The 18,370-nt window shown below is 40.7% G+C and overlaps 2 protein-coding genes across 4 annotated transcripts in view; both read left to right on the top strand.

The window, feature by feature from the left end:
• sdsl (serine dehydratase-like) overlaps nucleotides 1-2,570 on the top strand; it is an 8,121-nt gene extending 5,551 nt beyond the window's left edge. For both annotated transcript variants that reach the window (XM_030044804.1, XM_030044805.1), the window contains exons 8-9: nucleotides 216-302; nucleotides 1,591-2,570. In XM_030044804.1, the coding sequence (XP_029900664.1) occupies nucleotides 216-302; nucleotides 1,591-1,694 (191 nt within the window). In that variant the 3' untranslated portion in view covers nucleotides 1,695-2,570. The remainder of the gene's footprint in view (nucleotides 1-215; nucleotides 303-1,590) is intronic.
• A 12,655-nt stretch (nucleotides 2,571-15,225) lies between these two features.
• Nucleotides 15,226-18,370, top strand: part of syt14a (synaptotagmin XIVa) — a 64,442-nt gene continuing 61,297 nt past the window's right edge. For both annotated transcript variants that reach the window (XM_030044803.1, XM_030044802.1), the window contains exon 1: nucleotides 15,226-15,231. The gene's annotated coding sequence lies outside the window, so the exon portion shown is untranslated. The remainder of the gene's footprint in view (nucleotides 15,232-18,370) is intronic.

Genomic DNA, 18,370 nt, shown 5'->3' with positions numbered 1-18,370 from the left:
ATGCATCCAAGTAAACCAAGGCAACATTTTACTTACTTTGCTTACTAGAAATAATGAATATCCACTGTTTTTTTAACTATATGTCAGAACTTTATAATAGAGACAGCTTCTGCCTGTGTGTGTGTGTATGTGTGTGTGTGTGTGTGTGTGTATGTGTGTGTGTGTGTGTGTGTGTGCGTGCGTGTGCGTGTGCGTGTGTGTGTGCGCTCTCCCAGATGAGGAGCGTGTGCTGGTGGAGATGGCGTGTGGAGCAGCACTAGCAGCCATCTACAGTGGAGTGATACGCAGACTGCAGGACGAAGGTGAGTGCTGTGTGCACATTCATCCCTCGACTCTCACTTAACACATCGGAATCTTGTGGTTGATGGTGTTATGTTTAATGTCCTCTCATTTGCCCTTTGCTTTATCGTGTCACTGTTTTCTGTTGCAGTGACCCAGGGCTCATTCAAATTCTTGTCATCCCCCCTTAAAGCAAACCTGAACTTTGGTGGTGTGTCAGGTTACACACTTACCTGGACCTTCTGAGTCCACATGGTGGGAAAATATCCTCATTAGTTGCTTCATGCTCTGCTGGACTGCTAATCCACAATGCTGTATTTGTGTCTTTTACTTCATCAGTGTAGCAAAGCTCCCAAAATAACTCTTGTGGCACATAAACAAAGGTGAACAAACAGATTATGCAAGTATAAAAAACAATATGTCCTCTATCCATTTGTTCCTCGTGAAGTTACATTTATTTGTGAAAGTCCTATCAGGTCGTTTCTTCCTGGCACCACGTTACATAAGTGGAAGCTTCCTGCACACGCTACATGCCGGATCTACTTTACACTTCAAATAAAAAAATAACAAGAGCAGAGCGGTTTAATTTCCTGTCATAGTGCTCCAGCCAAGCAGTCTGATTGGTCAAATATCACGACTGTGCTGCTAAGTCCATGTGGCTTGCCACGCTTTATCTGCTGCTAGGTCAACTCTTAAAGTAACTCGACCTCAACCTGGTGTTCTTTTTTATGTTTCTTACTCTCATTGATCTCAAAAGCTGCAGCATCGTCTACAAATGTTTGCACAAATATCCAGCTCTGGATTGAACACATTTTCTCTCTGGAGAAAATCACAGAATCAAACCAGCCACAGTCTGTGATTTCAGCTGGTGTTTTAAAACCTGGATGTTTTTATCTGCATGTTTCTCTTTTAAATTAGACTGGATCCACAGGAATTGTGCTGCTGTTTTCCAACCCAAGTCATTGTTTTGTCAACAAAAAGCTAAAACTGTGGTGCACATTACATTCGTACAACTCGTGTGTGACAGGTCATTATGGCAGCGTAACCACTGAGCTGCTAGCAATTTTTTAAAACTACATCAAAACTTTCAGAACTACATCATCGGGCTATAATTTTTTGTGTGTCTCAGAAGTTATGTGGTAATGACTGATGATGAAGTGATACACATCGCATCTGCAACTTATGAATACTCAGGTGATGCCAACAAGACGCAGCTTTGCCTCATACCTGGACACAGCATCATGTATTTAATGTGGTAAGAAGAGGCAGTGACAGCAGATGATCAGCCTCATCCTCCTCTCTGCCTTCTAGGTCGTCTGCCAGCTCCCTTGGGCCCCCTGCTGGTGATCGTGTGTGGTGGCAGCAGCATCAACATGGAACAGCTCACCAACCTTAGACACAAACTGTACACTTAAACAAGTGCACACACGTGTAAATTCTATATTCTATTTTATAAGCAATGGCCTTATGGCTGATTAATTCAGTAATATTCTATAATACATTTTATTTAAGTGTTATTCTGTCTCTTACTGATTACTTACTATTACTGCCCAACTCCAGTACTTACTCGCCTGCTCAGCTGCTATACTTATATAATTTTCAGTGTGTGCTTAATACGTAAAATTTTGGCCACCTTACTGTCTCTTTCTGCTTTACACATTCTGTCTGTCTTTTTAAGGCTAAGGTCTTCTTTGCTACAATCTGCGAGAAAAAATTAGTACATTTTCCACTGACTTTTGATAAGTAGTTGGCAGTCAAATTGCATCTGGGAGGAGCCTGATGCATAATTTACACTGCATGAATATCAAAAAAATGATTAATAACTTACCTGCTTAGTAGGGTAGCAGCATACCTCTTATTTATATACGTACAGACAACTTTACTTACCATTCATTACAGTATATATATATATATATATATATATATATATTAGTATACATTAGTATAAGCTTATTTCCTTGCCTAAATTTGATTTGTCACTTCAATACCTGCCCCAAACTACTTTTTCCCATGTACACAAATCTCTCTCTTTACTGATTTATACAACTACTTCTCTGTCTATATGCTATATTTCCTTTGCTTAGCCACTTAGTAACCATCTTACATTCCTTCTAACTGTGTAATGTGGATTTGCTGGCTGAAAACAGCTTTTCAAGAGCTACCTCTGATCCCTCTGTCCCCAGTGAATCACAGTCACTTTTCTCTCTGGCATCTGCCCTGTGAATTTTAAGTTGCTGCAGACAATGTATAAATGAAAATGTGAAAATGCAATAAAATTTCTGAGAAGACTGTTAAAGAACCCTGCAGTTACAAACTGCTGTGCAAGTCATTAGATGTGAATATGTATAAGTAGAGTCAATGAAAAAGCATGCATATACAGCGGCCCATTAATGGGTAGACATGAGTGAGAGTGTCAGACTATTTATTGTACTAAATAAGGCTAATTATTAAAGCACAGTTGTGAGAGCTGCTCTCAGGTCAGTTCACTGACACAGAACTGCTCTCCACCTCACACACTATGAAGCGCACTTCACTTGCTGCTTTTCCCCACATGGTGGTGTCACGCTCTATGGCTCCTAATAGACTGTTCATTCACTGAGGCTGGGCCACATCCCAAACGTTTGATGGGAACAGCCTTTCCTGCTTCTGACAAACCTTTTTTGAAACTGACTGATGTGATCACATGCATCTACTTTCATATTGGTAGGATTTATTGGTGTATTTTTTATTTCTTCAGCCAGCTTGTCTGTGGAATAACAGAACATTTGTTGAAACTAAGGTTTTGTGAAGATGGTTTTGTGTGTTTATTAGTTGAGTCTATTCTTGGTATTTTCTGATTTGTAGGTATGCCTTTTTGCAGTACTACGTTTTTTTAATGTCTCAGGATTTATACTTGGTATATAAATTCCTACACACTCTTGAAATTCAAACTAAGAATTCAGAACAATCCACTCAGTTCCAAGGACATCAGCACAACAGCTGCAGTAAGATGTCTGGCTGATGCCTGTAGTTAAATGTCATGTTATGTAATATGATCATGTTTCAGGCATGTTGCAGGTCATATATATAGTATATATATTCAGTACGGTATATACTCTATGTCTGTCTGTCGACACAGTCTATGTTTGTCATGTGTAGGAGCCTATTACTATGGAAACAGCTCCTGACTGTTTCCACTGAGCTATAAAAATTCAGGGCAGGAGAGAGTTGGATTTATCAACCTGTTGATATGCTTTTCCTCTCTAACCCACAGAAAATGATGTCATTAGATATTACATTGTGCACGCCCACTGCAGATAGAAAATGGTGCTCATGTAAGCACATAGAGGTTCTCCATCTGACCATCCTGGCCATTTGGTGACAATCACATCATACATCTCCCATGTGCTCGAAAATGACCTAAAATGTAGGTTCACTCATCAAAACAAAACTCATTATTCTTAAGGTGGAGAGGAGAGGAGAGAGCAGCTCCATGTGACTGTGGAGGTGAAGTTTGGAGGAGTGCTGTTGCTCAGCTGAAAGGCTGATGCTGCAGGCCAGGCTGGAGGACGTTTCCAGCTTTAAAGGTGCCCTAGCACTACATTTAAGATTTTCCTGCATTTATATACATATTGTAGATGACTAAAGATTACTAGTGTAGACGTGATTCAAATTTGATTTGGGTTGAGTAATGACAAACAAATACAACAGTGTTGTTATAGGGCCAGTGTAGGGGAAAAAATAAGTTCCAGGAAAAAACTAGAAAATTCTGAGATTATAACGTCACACATTTATGAGAATAAAACTTGGAAAAACAGTTTGTCTTATTTATTTATTTATTTATTTATTTATTTTTAATTTCATTTCATTTTTTTGGCTAAGGAGGCACATGTGTTGACTTTGCGAGGCTGGCTCAGACACACACTGCAGACGCTGCTGCTTGCCATGTATCAAGCCTGCAGTTGCCTGCAATGTCTCTTCACAATCCCAATGCTGATGATAATATTCTGTTTCGCACTAAAATCACCACGATTTCCTTCATACTATATCCCATAGTAGAAATTGTGTTTTTTTTTTCTCATAAATTTTTCTCATAAATTTACAACATTGAGAATTTGTGAGTTTTTTTTCTCACAAATTTGTGACTATATATTCTAAGATTTTTCAGGTTTTTTCCCTCATAAATGTGTGATTTTTTTTTCAATAAATTTACCACTTTAATCTCAGAGAATGACCAAGTTTTTTTCTCACAAATTTATGAATTTAATCTCAGAATTTTTTTTCCCCAGCTCTGTAAGTTTTCTCCCTATAATGGCCCTAATACGCCACTGTATGTAAATTCTGCAATTTTCTGGGAGGCAGTTTCAGACTCCAGTGAGCGCATCACAGCTGGACTTGGACTAAACAGCCAGTCAAGTCCTTCCTGTGTCCGGCCAGGCTGCAGCATGTGACCTGGAGAGGCTCCACTCTGCAGGTGTACCTCATGTTAACTAGAGGAGCCGGTATTGTGGGCCAGTCATGGCCGCATATTATGACTCAGTCTTCACACTTAATATAAATAACTTCTCAGCATTTATTTGTACAATGTAAAGAATATTGGGATCAAACCTGAACCATAATATATTAGAAAAAAAAATCATAAAAACTGAATAATATGGGACCTTGGATGAGGTTTTGTCAGATAAATTGGTGATGGACAGTTTTTCATCTTTTGCATCCTTTTTACACCATATCATCGTATCAAATCATAAGTAGGACTGCCCTAATTTTTAATTTCTAAAATTCATAGCACTGTATGTATAAAGTGTTTTTCACAGCCACTGGTGCTCAGACTTGACAGCCTTGGTGTGCTAACAGCTGGGAATAACAGCCCTAGTGGATCTAAAGACTGTTTGAATGCTTTAAGTTCTTCACAAGAAGGAGGTCTTATTATTTTCGGAGCGAAGTGAGGTTACAGAAGTCTCCAGGTCACAAACCCCAACCATACACACCCGGTTCACCAGCTCACCTCTGTGACCTCAATGTGTCTGCTGATGTGGACGTTTGAACTAAGCCTCCATCAGTCATTTTACACTGAAATGCACCTCCTGGTGTTCAGTCTGAGGCCTTCATTCTCTTCTGTCTTAAAGATACTGTACATGTACGCTTAGCCAATAAAGCACAACTCACACTTACCAATAACCACAATGAGGCCGAACCTTGAGTGTGGTATTGCTTTTATACATTCACCACATTGAAATCAAATAAGTTCCTTGTTGCTAAGCAATCAGCATCCCTGCCTGCTCAGTATGGAGCGACTAAATCAAATCTATACAGGGCGGAGTGATCGCATTGGTGAGATTATAATGAGCATATTGAGTTGTGATGAAACACCTTTTCCAATTACAATGGGCGGTCGGAAACAAGCGCTGTATAAACTGGCTTCCCCTGAGCCAGGTGAAGAGGACAAAAGCATTGTTCATTCCAACAAGGTCAAATGTTATCTCGACTAGACTGTGACCTTGAAAGCTATTCTGGGACACGACATCATGCTGCTCCATTCACATGCAAGTTTTGCTGGAAAAGGAGGGAAGCTGCAAACAACAGAAGGGGCTTGGTGTGGGTGCAGTGCCACCTGAGCGAGGGATGTGGATCTGTGGGCTGAGCTGACAGCATTAGTGTGTATGTGATCGGGTAAGAATAGCACTTGTGTGGCTTTTCTCCGGCCCCTTCTCTCTGGTCGTCTCTGTCTTCACGTCTCTCTGGTCATCTACTTGTATGTCTGCGGTGGTCAGAGTGACACGGCGCTGCGCTCCCACCTCTGGTGAGTTTGATTGGAGCCGGCTGCAGACGGAGAGGCTAATGGACACAGCAGCCCATTTCTATGACAACAGGAAGGAATGGCTTTGATGAGCCCAGCAGAGGGCATCTGAGCCGAGCGCTGCAGCTAAAAATAGGACCAAACAAAGTAAACAACAACGGAAGGGGAAGAGACAGTGTTTGTCTGTGTACGTGTGTGTGTATGTGTGTGTGTGTGTGTGTTGTAGCAGTTTGACCAGGTTTCAGCCAGTCAAAAGTTTGAGTCAGTGTCAAGGTCCACACAGAGAACACAAATGCCCCCTGGTAATTTTTTTTTTTTTACAACACAAACAAATTTATAATTAATTGCAAGGCAGTGGAATAAAACAATTTCAATAAAGTAAAACACACCAGCATCATGTAAGCAGATGGAGGATCCTGCTCATGCCCTTCACACCATACATAGTCGTCTTCAAAAATGCTATTCTGACTATTGCTTGGTATCAGGTCATCCTTAAACAGTTCTTGCTTACTTTTTGGTTTGAGCCCAATGAGTCCTCAAGGCTTCAGGCGTCGGTGACCAGGTTCCAGACAGATGCTTGTACTGTGTGTCAGGAACCCCTCAGAAATGAGATGGTTCGTCTCAAGGGGTTTATCCTAATGAAGACACTTCTATCATCATGGTGTTGATGGCTACTCTTCCGTGGGCTCACCACAGCTGGAAAAGATGAAGTCACTTCTATGTCTTCTATGTTCTATGCTCCTGACCCACAGGCCCTGTCTCCTAAAAATAAAAATAAAAAAAACTGTATTCTTGATTGCGTTTCGAGGGGATCGTATTTTTGTCGTGGAATACATTTGTAGCATATCACACGAACATTTGTAAGATTAGTTTCAAGGCCGTGCTAGGAGGGTGCATTGTGGGGTGGCATATGGGTCAAACAAGCAGCTTTGGACTGGACATCGAGTTCAGCACGAAGCGTCAGTGGGGTTCATTTTTTGCAAATGTTACTTCATGTTACGTTACCATTGCCTAATGGTTTTTATGCCTAAACTTAACCTTTCCTCATCCCTAACTAAGTGTTTAACTAAGTTCGCACCATTTTTGTTTTTCTTCCATAACAATAAACTTCTCTCTGTATGTGTAGCTCTCTCAGGTCATGGACGGTCGCCATCCAAGCACATTTGCTTTGCAGCAGCTGATAGAATGGGTGCAGCCATCACCTGGCGGGAGCATGCACTGATACTGATGGAGCCAAAATGGTGCCGACAGTGGTTTTGTGACAGAAATGTATTACTATTTTGAATGCACGTTGTTTTGAGAGGCAAAACTTTGTATGTTTGTGGCCCTGGCAAACTAGTCGGAAGTATCTATTTCAATGGGGGCCAGAACTTTGGCCAAAAAAAAAAAATCCTTTTTCATGCACCACACTGCCATTGAGCGTTTCATACAATGTCATGTCAAAAAATGCAAACGATCCCTTTAAGACAACATACTTTACATAGCACACAGTGATGTTTTTATCCTGTGTGTGTGTTAGGTGTGTTAGCTGTTCTTGTTTGGGGTCTCAAAACATCAGGTGTGTAGAAGCTGCATATAACCTAGCATAAAGCCGAATCCAAGCTAATGCTACCAGCACCTCCAAACATAAACCTACATAAACCAAATATAAAGTATATAAAATCTATAAATTACCAGCCACTCCAACACCTCACTCAGTGCAGTGACATCATGTCCTTTGCTTCTTCCACCTGTTCCGTGGTACCTGGTGAGGTACTGAGAGTGTTTTGGAGGAGAGACCAGAGGTAAGAATGGATCACAGTCACATTTGGAGGTTACGTGGTTGAAAAGCCTCTATTTAGGCCAGATGAGTCATGGTCCTCTTCCACACTTTTATGTCTTCAGTAACCATGTAGCATAACTCAGTCAGAGTAAAGCAAACCCAGCTGGTCCAAGCTGCTTCAAATCTCTATTACACCTGCTTGCTTTTATATATCCTCCTATTTCAGAGCTTGGTTCAAGATCCCTGCCAATTTTTATTTTTCAGCTACCTTGAATTAACATTTGTACGATATAATTGTGTCTTGGATTTGCGCCCCTACTAAAAAACATAATGTATATAAAATGTATACATCATGTGGTTACATTATCATGAGTACTTACTTGAATAAAGTAATTTTCCACTGTAATCCCTCAGTTTTGGCCATAATGTGTGGGTCTACTGCCTGGAGTTTCATCTGTCCTTTTGCAGCCTGGTTCTAATGGTTTTAGTGATGGCTGGTAAACTGCCTCTCCTCAGCAGGCTGGGGTTATTAATGTGGCTGCTTAGGTGAGCATATGAGAAAATACAATGAGTCACTCCTGTTAGAGCAAAGCCTGCTGACGGCACAAGGCAATTAGCAGCAAAGTGCCACCAAGACTCATTTCAGGACAAAATCTGGGGACTGGTAATACTTCATCACCAACAGAGCGATTTTTTTTTTTAGCTTGAGAAAACATTGATTTCTGCAATATGGCTGGTCTGACTAGTGCCATCAGTCATCCCTTTTTCTATTCAGCCATAGTCTGGTTTGCTGTAAGAGTATCACATGGTGTTGTGATTTATAAGGTGAAGAAATTGAGGAAGATTCTGCCTTGGCATGTTTTTCGTTGCACTCCCCCAGCCTTTTAAAGCGAAGATCACCCACCACCTCCCTTTTTCGTCACAGTTTCTGTGTTGCCAAGTTATATTTGTGAGGTGGGGAGGATTACGCTGCCAGAGCACTGTCTCAGAAATCTACCTGATGTGTTGCGGCGTCTTACAAAGTATACCGTCTGCTGTGGATAAACCCAATTGGAATGCGTGCCAATCCAGGCGCAGCTCTGTTTGACAGAAAATTTGGCTTTCTAAAATTAGAGGGACAAAAAAGAAAAAAAAAAAAGAAAAGAAAAACAGGCCAGGAGGATCCAGAGATAGTGCATCACAAATGCCATGATTGGTTGACATGTGCCTGTGTTTTTGACAGGGAATTGCAGGGTAGAGCACAGCAGCTGCTCCGTGTATCCATGGCAACTTGATGACGACAGTGGAGGGAAATTGAATCTAAAAATGAAACTTAATGGATCTTATAATTCTACTGTAGCAACACCTTCTTTACAGCATAACAGCTGCATGTTTGGAGATGGTTAAAGATGCACATATATTTTATGCAACGTTCTGTGCATTTCCATCTTATACAAGCTGAGGGCTGTATGCAAATAGACAATAGTGGCTTCAGAGTGACTTGCAATGTGTGCAACAGTCAGATAATCTTAATTAGAGTTTGATTAGATTAAAATAAATGAAAGTTTAATGACCCCTGTGGGGATATTGGGTCATTGCAGCAGCAGAGAATACACAGCATGAGTTATAGATCAGAACAGCACACATACAGGAATAGGTTAATATACTGTAGTATATAATGCTACTATAGTACTGAAGATAATAAAGCAAACAGTTATGAGAACATGCTGAGGATACCACAGCAGACAAATTAATATGCAGCATGAGCTGTTCATATTCAGGTAAACACATGTCAGAACATGTGCACAGGGAAGCAGCATCATACAGACTGCGTGAAGTCAGAGCTGCAGAAAATTCCTAATGGACCAAATTTACAAAGCAGTGGGTGTGAGAAGTAAAAGGGTCAGGGCTGCACCACAGCTCATGTGGTGTATATACATATACTTTTTTACATATGCTCAATTTCTTATTTCAGGCTTTATTGTGATATTTTGTAGGATTAATGTACACTATATTGCCAAAAGTATTCGCTCGGCTGCCTTCACACACATATGAACATGAGTGACATCCCATTCTTAAACCATAGGATTTAATATGATGTGGGCCCATCCTTTGCAGCTATAACAGCTTCAACTCTTCTAGGAAGGCTTTCCACAAGGTTTAGGAGTGTGTTTATGGGAATTTTTGACCATTCTTCCAGAAGTGCATTTGTGAGGTCAAACACTGATGTTGGACAAGAAGGCCTGGCTCGCAGTCTCCGCTCTAATTCATCCCAAAGGTGTTCTCTCGGGTTGAGGTCAGGACTCTGTGCAGGCCAGTCAAGTTCTTCCACACCAAACTCGCTCATCCATGTCTTTATGGACCTTGCTTTGTGCACTGGTGCGCAGTCGTGTTGGAAGAGGAAGGGCCATCTCCAAACTGTTCCCACAAAGTTGGGAGCATGAAATTGTCCAAAATGTCTTTGTATGCTGAAGCATTAAGAGTTCCTTTCACTGGAACTAAGGGGCCGAGCCCAACGTCCGAAAAACAACCCCACACCATAATCCCCCCTCCACCAAACTTTACACTTGGCACAATGCAGTCAGACAAGTACCGTTCTCTTGGCAACCACCAAACCCAGACTCGTCCATCAGATTGCCAGACGGAGAAGCGTGACTCGTCACTGCAGAGAACACGTGTCCACTGCTCTAGAGTCCAGTGGTGGCGTGCTTTACACCACTGCATCCGATGCTTTGCATTGTGCTTGGTGATGTAAGGCTTGGCTGCAGCTGCTCAGCCATGGAAACCCATTCCATGAAGCTCTCTACGCACTGCTCTTGAGCTAATCTGAAGATCACATGAAGTTTGGAGGTCTGTAGCTATTGACTCTGCAGAAAGTTGGCGTCCTCTGCGCACTATGCGTCTCAGCATCCGCTGACCCCACTCTGTGATTTTATGTGGCCTACCACTCCGTGGCTGAGTTGCTGTCATTCCCAATCGCTTCTACTTTGTTATAGTACCACTAACAGTTGATTGTGGAATATTTAGTAGCGAGGAAGTTTCACAACCGGACTTACTGCACAGGTGGCATCCTATTACATTACTATTACAGCACCACGCTGGAATTCACTGAGCTCCTGAGAGCGACCCATTCTTTCACAAATGTTTGTAGAAGTAGTCTGCATGCCTAGGTGCTTGATTTTATACACCTGTGGTCATGGAAGTGATTGGAACACCTGAATTCAATGATTTGGATAGATGAGCGAATACTTTTGGCAATATAGTGTACATATTTAGACATAATGGACATACTTTTAAAAAAAATAAATTTCTAAGTTGCATTTTTTATATTAATTATTTCTTATTTCTTAATTTCTTATTTTATAATTTAATTCTTCTCTTGAGAATCTGAGCAACTGCAACTGATTCAATTCCGTGTTTGGGATCAATAAAGTATTTCTGATTCTGATTCTGAGCTATATTGCAGTGAGCATGTAACAGAAGAGTGTTGGTGTATAACAATATTTTGGCATATAAGAGTTTTTAAAATAAATTTTTGGTCCTCTACTACAGTACATTCTCCCTGTCAACCATTGAAATTAAACAGTGCAGTTCTGGAGGGAAGACATGCAAACAATTAATTACATATATTTTGTGTTTTCAAATGCTGAAAGTAATCACAGTTTGTACTGTTGAAGCTCATTCTTAGGTGTGGATTCCAGATTTTGAGCACTAAACATCCCATACTATATGAAGAAATGTCTCTCCCTGTATTGGGTGCATTGGGTGCAGTGTAGGAAGTAGAAAGCAGATGACATTTCTAAAACAAGACATTTTTGTTTGTCCCTCATGTCTGATTTGTGTGTAACTTTATGTGCAGCACTGCTCCGAGCAGCAGGCAGGGCTGATATAGCAGGAAAGACTTCTCGCCAAGCTCATAACAATTGTTCTCATTAGCAACGATGCCTGGGATCTGTGGTATGAATATTTCATTGCCATGCTGCCGGTACAGCTGATTGTTCATGCCTTGTAAAATTCAAAAGAAAACAAGCAAAAAGCACAACCTTTGATGCATATCATCTATTTGGGATGTTCAGTTCCAGGAATTGTTTCATGATGAAATGTTGCAATGCACCTTTACCCATTTAGCCCCAAACCTGGCTTTACTGTAGTTAGTGATTTTCTGTGTTTCCTGGAGGCCTCTCGGCAGCCTCCGGGGCTGGGGAGTGAACTTGTTGCTGCTTTCAAATTCAAGACCATAACAGTTGGTTTCACTCCAAGATGAGATGACCATTATTTCAAAAAAAAAAAAAAAAAAAAAAAAGGAAAAGGAAAAGGAAAAGGAACACATCATGGCTCAGTGTGGAAGGCAGGAGTCGTCTTTAGAAACCGGCTTCTAAAATGGTTACAGAAAGATTCATGTTCATGTTTTGTATTTGAATGAATGAATGTATTCATCTATTCACATGGTATATGATGAATTAAAGGTAGTCAGATTTTACACAAGGGCTACAGCATTTTACACTATGTTGTCAAGTTATGCTAGTCCCACATGTTGGATATTCACCTAAAGTTAATCAGTTAGTTTATGGTGTTGTGTGAATCTGTTGGAAGGTCACATGTGTTGTTGTGTGAAGCCACGCCCACTACTACGTGTCTTTAGCCAGTACATGTGGAAAGTGAATGGGTACTCCTTGTAATTTAATTTTGTGTATATTTAGAATAGTTGTAATTTTCTTTTAATTGTTTTATTCTTTTTAAAACAAATTTTCCTTTTTTTTTTTTTTTTTTTTTACTAATTTTCTGATATTTTTGTAAATTTCCCAGCTAATTTTCTGATAATTTTCTTATCAAATTTACTAGTTTCTTGTAAATTTTAGGTCAGTTTTTTTGCTATTTTGATTGCTACCTTTTTTCTCCATGTTTTTGAAAGAAATGAGGAGAATTTGCACAGGTTTCAGAAGCGTTAAATGTTTGTGAAAGGTGTCAAAAAAGAAAAAAGAAAGCAAAATGAGAGATGCATCGGGGATGGGCTGATTCCTGATGTGGATGAACTAGTCAGCAAGTGGACTGTTAACAGTTTGTATGTGGAATAAAGGTGAGGGGACAGAGGGGACAGAGACGGGAGGGGGACACGTCTGCTCCACTCCTGCTGACTGACAAATTTAACAGTCAGAAATGATGAAATAACAGCTGCCTCCACTGCCGTCTTAGCCATGCCCTCTACTGAAGGGCAGTAGTTATTTAATCACTTTATCAAGGTTAAGGTTGTGCGTTTTCATCACATAATGTAGTTAACATAGTGAATGAAGCATAATGTATTCTACCAGCAGCGAACAGCTGGATGGATACAATGTATAAAAACTGTTTAAGAATGACTGCTGTAGTTCATATTGGATTAGTCAATACAGAATTTGTACTGAGAATATCAACAGGTGATGAAAAACAGGCATATTCACACAAGTTAATTTATATGTTTGTTTTATATGAAGACAAGGAAGACAGCGCACCTGACCCATGTTGTTGCCTGTGATTGGTTGATTTTGAAACACTGGCCTGCTCTAATCAAGCTTGGTGGCTGAATTTCCAGCCAACAAACTGATTTCAGTGAAAAACCTTTTGCATTAAAAACTGCTGGGAAAACACTGACTTAAATTTCACCTGAAGAGTTTGCCATGCATCATGAGCGTGTATCATGTCTTGTGCTGCATTGCATTCTGGTCTTTTGAGGCGGGAGAGACAGGAGGCTCCCACACACTGTTAGCCAAAAAAAAAACTTTATTTTTAATACTTTACTGTGGACTAAAAACATTTTTTAAAAAAAAGTGAGCTGACAGTGGGGGTCTTTTTTTTTTTTTTTTTTTTTTTTTTTTTTGTAGGTGTGCATAAGATTTTTTGTGCCACTGTTGTGACAGAACTTGGTATCTGTGTCTGTTCTAAGCCAAGTCTGTCCCTGGCTGATCACTGAGCATCAGGGCACAATGTGGGCTGTGGTAAGGAGACCTTGTTTCTTTGATTCTGAGGGACAAAACCAAAACCTTTTCCTGTCGACCACTGAGGGTTTTGAGGAGTGTTTTCCAGTCCTGGTCCTCAGGCCTCAGAGTCCTGCTGGTTTTCATTCCCACCGTGGAATCAGGGGGCGAGTCCCACCCGGAACAGCAGGTGGCTGTGATTAAGCAGCTGGGAGGAGAGAAAACCAGCAGGACTCTGAGTCTGTGGGGCCAGGACTGAGAGGCACTTTGCTCAAAATTCTGTGCTACAAACACTAATCTGTGAAAGGAAAAATACCAGTTTTGAAACATTTTAAGGTGTTTCTTTTCTTCAGATGTCATGCATTCATACTCAGATAAAGTCTAGCAAAGGGAGATGCCTTCTGTAGTGCAGAATTTCTCAAAACTTCACAAAGGTTTTCCTTACTGAGCCATAATTTAGTTTATTTAATATTAGATTTAGTATTAATTTAGTATAAATTAGTTTAATTAATATTAGATATAAGGAATTAATATATGATAATAAAGGTTATTAATAATGAGCTCAGGTAGGAATGTCACTAATTCTTGATCATTTAATCATTAATGTATATCTTAACTCATCATGATTCATTCATTAGTTAAACTACTAACATATATTTAATTCATATACCATTAGCAATCATATGGTATATGGCTTTATGGCTTTATTCAGCAGTCCTATGTTGTGTATTTGTGGTTTTTTATGGTTTAGTACTGTTAAACAAAGCAAAAGCATGTTTTTTTTTTTTTTTTTTGTAAACCTTTATTTCAAGACATACCCAAAGATAACAATAAGATAACACATTTTTGTGGTAAAGACCAAACTTTTTCCAATATAAGTCAATATTACCAACAAGATTACTCCAGGATAATGTAGCTGTAGTAGAAGAAACTATGTTGACCTGAAACAGAGCTCTTATTTTGGAGTTCATACCGCTTTTTGAAAGCAAAACAAACTTTAGTTAATGGAGACAGCGCTGGGCCAACATTGTTAAATAACCCGTGTACGCCAGATGGGATCGCATCAAAAATTATAGAAAATTATTTTGGGTTATTGTTACAATGTACCTCGCAAGAAATCCTGTTTGTTGTATAGTAGCTCTTCACTATTTAACCGCTGACTCACTGATATAATGCTGTTGTCAAACCATTTATAACAGAATAGTGCCTTGCTCTTATAATCAATAAAATGTTCCAAATGTAACATCTTGGCGGAGAGAAATCGTGCTGTAAAAATGTATATTGTAGCAGCCCAGGCTTCCTTCCCGGTGTCTTGTGGACTATACCATTTCGCACACACACATGCATACACACACACGCACACACACACATACACACACACTCTCTCGTACACCCCTCTCCCTGAGCCTCGCAGTGCGCCGCTCCCCTTCTTCACCGCCCGCTTTGGTTGAATCCAAAACAGAACATCATGGCGATTGATGGTAAGTAGGCCAATAACGCTTCTCCTTTCCTTGTAATTAACTTGAGCTGGAAACGGCACATGCACACCGTGTCAGCTTTTTCATTTGAAACAAGTGCAAGCGATTCGACACACACAGCGCATGCTTTGGCTGCAAAAGTTTTCTTTCTTTCTGTTTTATTTTATTTTGAAGCGGTGAATTGCCTCTTGCTGTAGAGTAGACGTAAAATCCAGAGGAATGTGCCAGCGGTGTGTGTGTATGTGTGTGTGTGTGTGTGTGTGTGTGTGTGTGTGTGTGTGTGTTTCCGTGGTGCTGAAATGACAGCTCCGCGGCTCAGACAGCATGGCATGCCCACAGCGTCGCGGCTCGGCACCGCTCACTCCGGCAGACCGTGAGCGGCGCGGGGTCTGCGGTGCACCGTGCGGCCGTCATGCAGCCTCGCGGCGCGCTGCTCGCACTTTACAACTTGCTTCAGGGACGGAGAACCTCACTGAGACTGAGAAGCCCTGTAATCAGTGGCTCGAATGCCCCGTATTAGCTAAGAAGCCCGGGCTCATTTGAAGGAAGGCGGTGAGATGGTGCCAAGTTGCTCATCACGGCAGCGTGATGAGCTCGGGACCGGTTCAGCTCGGGTTATCTGTCACTATTGATCGGCTGTGTCAGAACAAATTCAAATCAAGCCAGTGGTAGTGCTGCTGATGTCAGCGTCCAAGTTTTGCCGGGGTTATGCCGTGCAGTGCTATGCAGGCTTGTGTTTGGGATTTTTAATTTATTATTTATTTATTGCTCTGGCCATCTGCTTCCTATACATTGCCACGGGCCGCAGTGTGCACTCCATACGTGCAACATTCACCTTTCTCCTATGTGACTGTGTAGGTTGTATGCATCATGTATTCTGATGCTCCTTGCTGTGACAATGTATTGGCTGTGTTGGGAGCTACCCTTATAAATGGCACCAGCAGAAGCCACTGGCATACAGTTATTAAAATAGTTTCAATTTGTAGTCTGTTCATCTGGGAGTGTAAATATTACTTGGAAAACTTTTATTTACGTTTTGACATTTATTTTCAAGAGCTGATTTTCTCTAATGAACTCCGTGGCATCACATCACTGGTAGGCAACAGCTGTCACGTAGATCACTCTGGTGAAAATCTGTATTGTGCAATGCTCTGTCATTCCCAGGGAATGTTGCATGCATGGTTGAAGTAAATGATGCATGAAATAACACTGGGACATTAGATAGCGCTGAGCAAAGCAGGGCTGTGGGGGCTGAAGTCATTTTTGTTAATGGGCAACAAAGTGGTAAAGTGTGTGAGGAAAATGTGAAGATTTTTTTCTTATGGCTGTGAGACAAATCTCTGGCATCTTATTGGGCTGAGAATAACTTTAACAATAGATTTAAGATAAAAGATTAAAGGATTGAGTCATTTTTAACCAGGGTTTTGTTTTCCTAGTTTTTGCCAACATGAAGATTGATTGTGGAAAAAAAGAGAAGGGAAAAGGCATGAATATGTCGGTGGTGTTGATGCAAAGTCACACCAAGTATGTGTGAAAATGTGATATCAAAGTGAAATATCACCAAGTGTTTATGCAGCATCACTGCTTGCTGTCCTAGACGAATTCTAATGAAGATTCTAATGAAATCTAATCTAATGAAAAAATCCCAATTTCTGGTGATGTTGTGCTTCAATTAGTCTGCCCAACTCTGCATCATATGAGGTGTTGGTTTTAGTATGTTGCTTTAAATGTGCAGGATTCAGTTGTTGAGAGGCTCATGATCAGCAACCACCGCCCACACACACACACATACACACACGCATGCACGCACACCATCACCACTCATCGCCTCTCATGTTAGGGAAATGACAGTGATGAAATATTCCTCTAGCATTGCATTTTCTTTCTTTTTTTAAGTTTTTTTCTCTCTCTTTTTTTTTTTTTTTTTTTTTTTTTTTTAGTTTTTATATAGAGAATTAAGGTTATGTTTTAAGGTGCAAGGGGAAAATCACCCAAGAGATGAAAATAACATTTTGCTTCATTTGAGTGAGAGTTGCTCAGTAGGAGGCAGACTTAATTTAGGCTTTATGATGAATTCCTGCTGTTTCTTTCCTCACTAATTCCTTGTTACCTGTTGCACAAAGGATACCACTACACTAAATATTCAGTATTCTTTCATGCAATTTTTTTTTTTTTTTTTTCAGGGAAAGCGTCTTCATAGCCCCCTCCAGCTTGAATTTGTGGGTTTAGGAGAATGAGGTGAAATAAGAGGACAGGAGGAATAGAGGACAGCAGGGTTCACCTCTAGAAACCAGCACAATGATGTGAACTCTCCCAATGCAAACTAGGCAAATAGACCATCCGCTTGCCTGGGGCTTTGTTAATCACACTTATCAAAATGAAACTGAGAAACACATTGTTCATGGTGAGTCTCAAGCACTGCAGGGAAAAGGAGTTTGAAAAATGTGGGAAATGGTTTTCCAGGTTTGTAGGGGTGCATTCGCCCCTGCACATTGTTTTCTTTGATCCAAAACATACTGTGAAAGTGTGATTTTGTTGCATTTTTGTATTTGGTTCCTCTAGGTTTAATTACAAGTGTAGCTTGATAGCCTCCCAACCTCTTAGAGAGTCAAAACTAAATCCAGCTCCAGGTCTTGTTCCTCCCTCCTTCATACGCAGTGCAACTCAAAGCCACACCTTGCCTAAGAGAGAAACTCCTGTTACCTCCTCCTCCCTCCTCTTCCCACCACATTAGTCAGCAAAGTGCCAGTTTCTGAAAGGCCAGGATGATGGCAGCCCCTGTCAGCGATATTTCACCACTGACTGCTTGGATGCTGGTTGACTGCTGTAAGATTTATACAGTCGTGCACTTACAGTGTCCAGGGGCTGGGCTGCAGGCAGGGTGTGTTCCTGCCTATACACACTGTGGGCATTATGGAGAGTTTTGTGGTAAAATGCAACAGGTTGTCTCTGTTGTATTTAGAATTTCCTTATTCTGTCTCAGAGTAAGGAAATTATCACTTTGTTGTTTGTCTGGAGGAATGAGGATTTGCAAGGACTGCTGTCATTTCAAAGGTGCTAAATGGAGAGTCAAACCTCTCATCTTATGTCATGCCTAAAGTTCAAAACCAGCATCACAACAATCACACCTCTACTAGTTAGC

This window comes from Myripristis murdjan, chromosome 22, assembly GCF_902150065.1.
Source record: "Myripristis murdjan chromosome 22, fMyrMur1.1, whole genome shotgun sequence".
NCBI classification, from domain to species: domain Eukaryota; kingdom Metazoa; phylum Chordata; class Actinopteri; order Holocentriformes; family Holocentridae; genus Myripristis; species Myripristis murdjan.
This window is presented reverse-complemented; position numbering and strand designations above follow the sequence as displayed.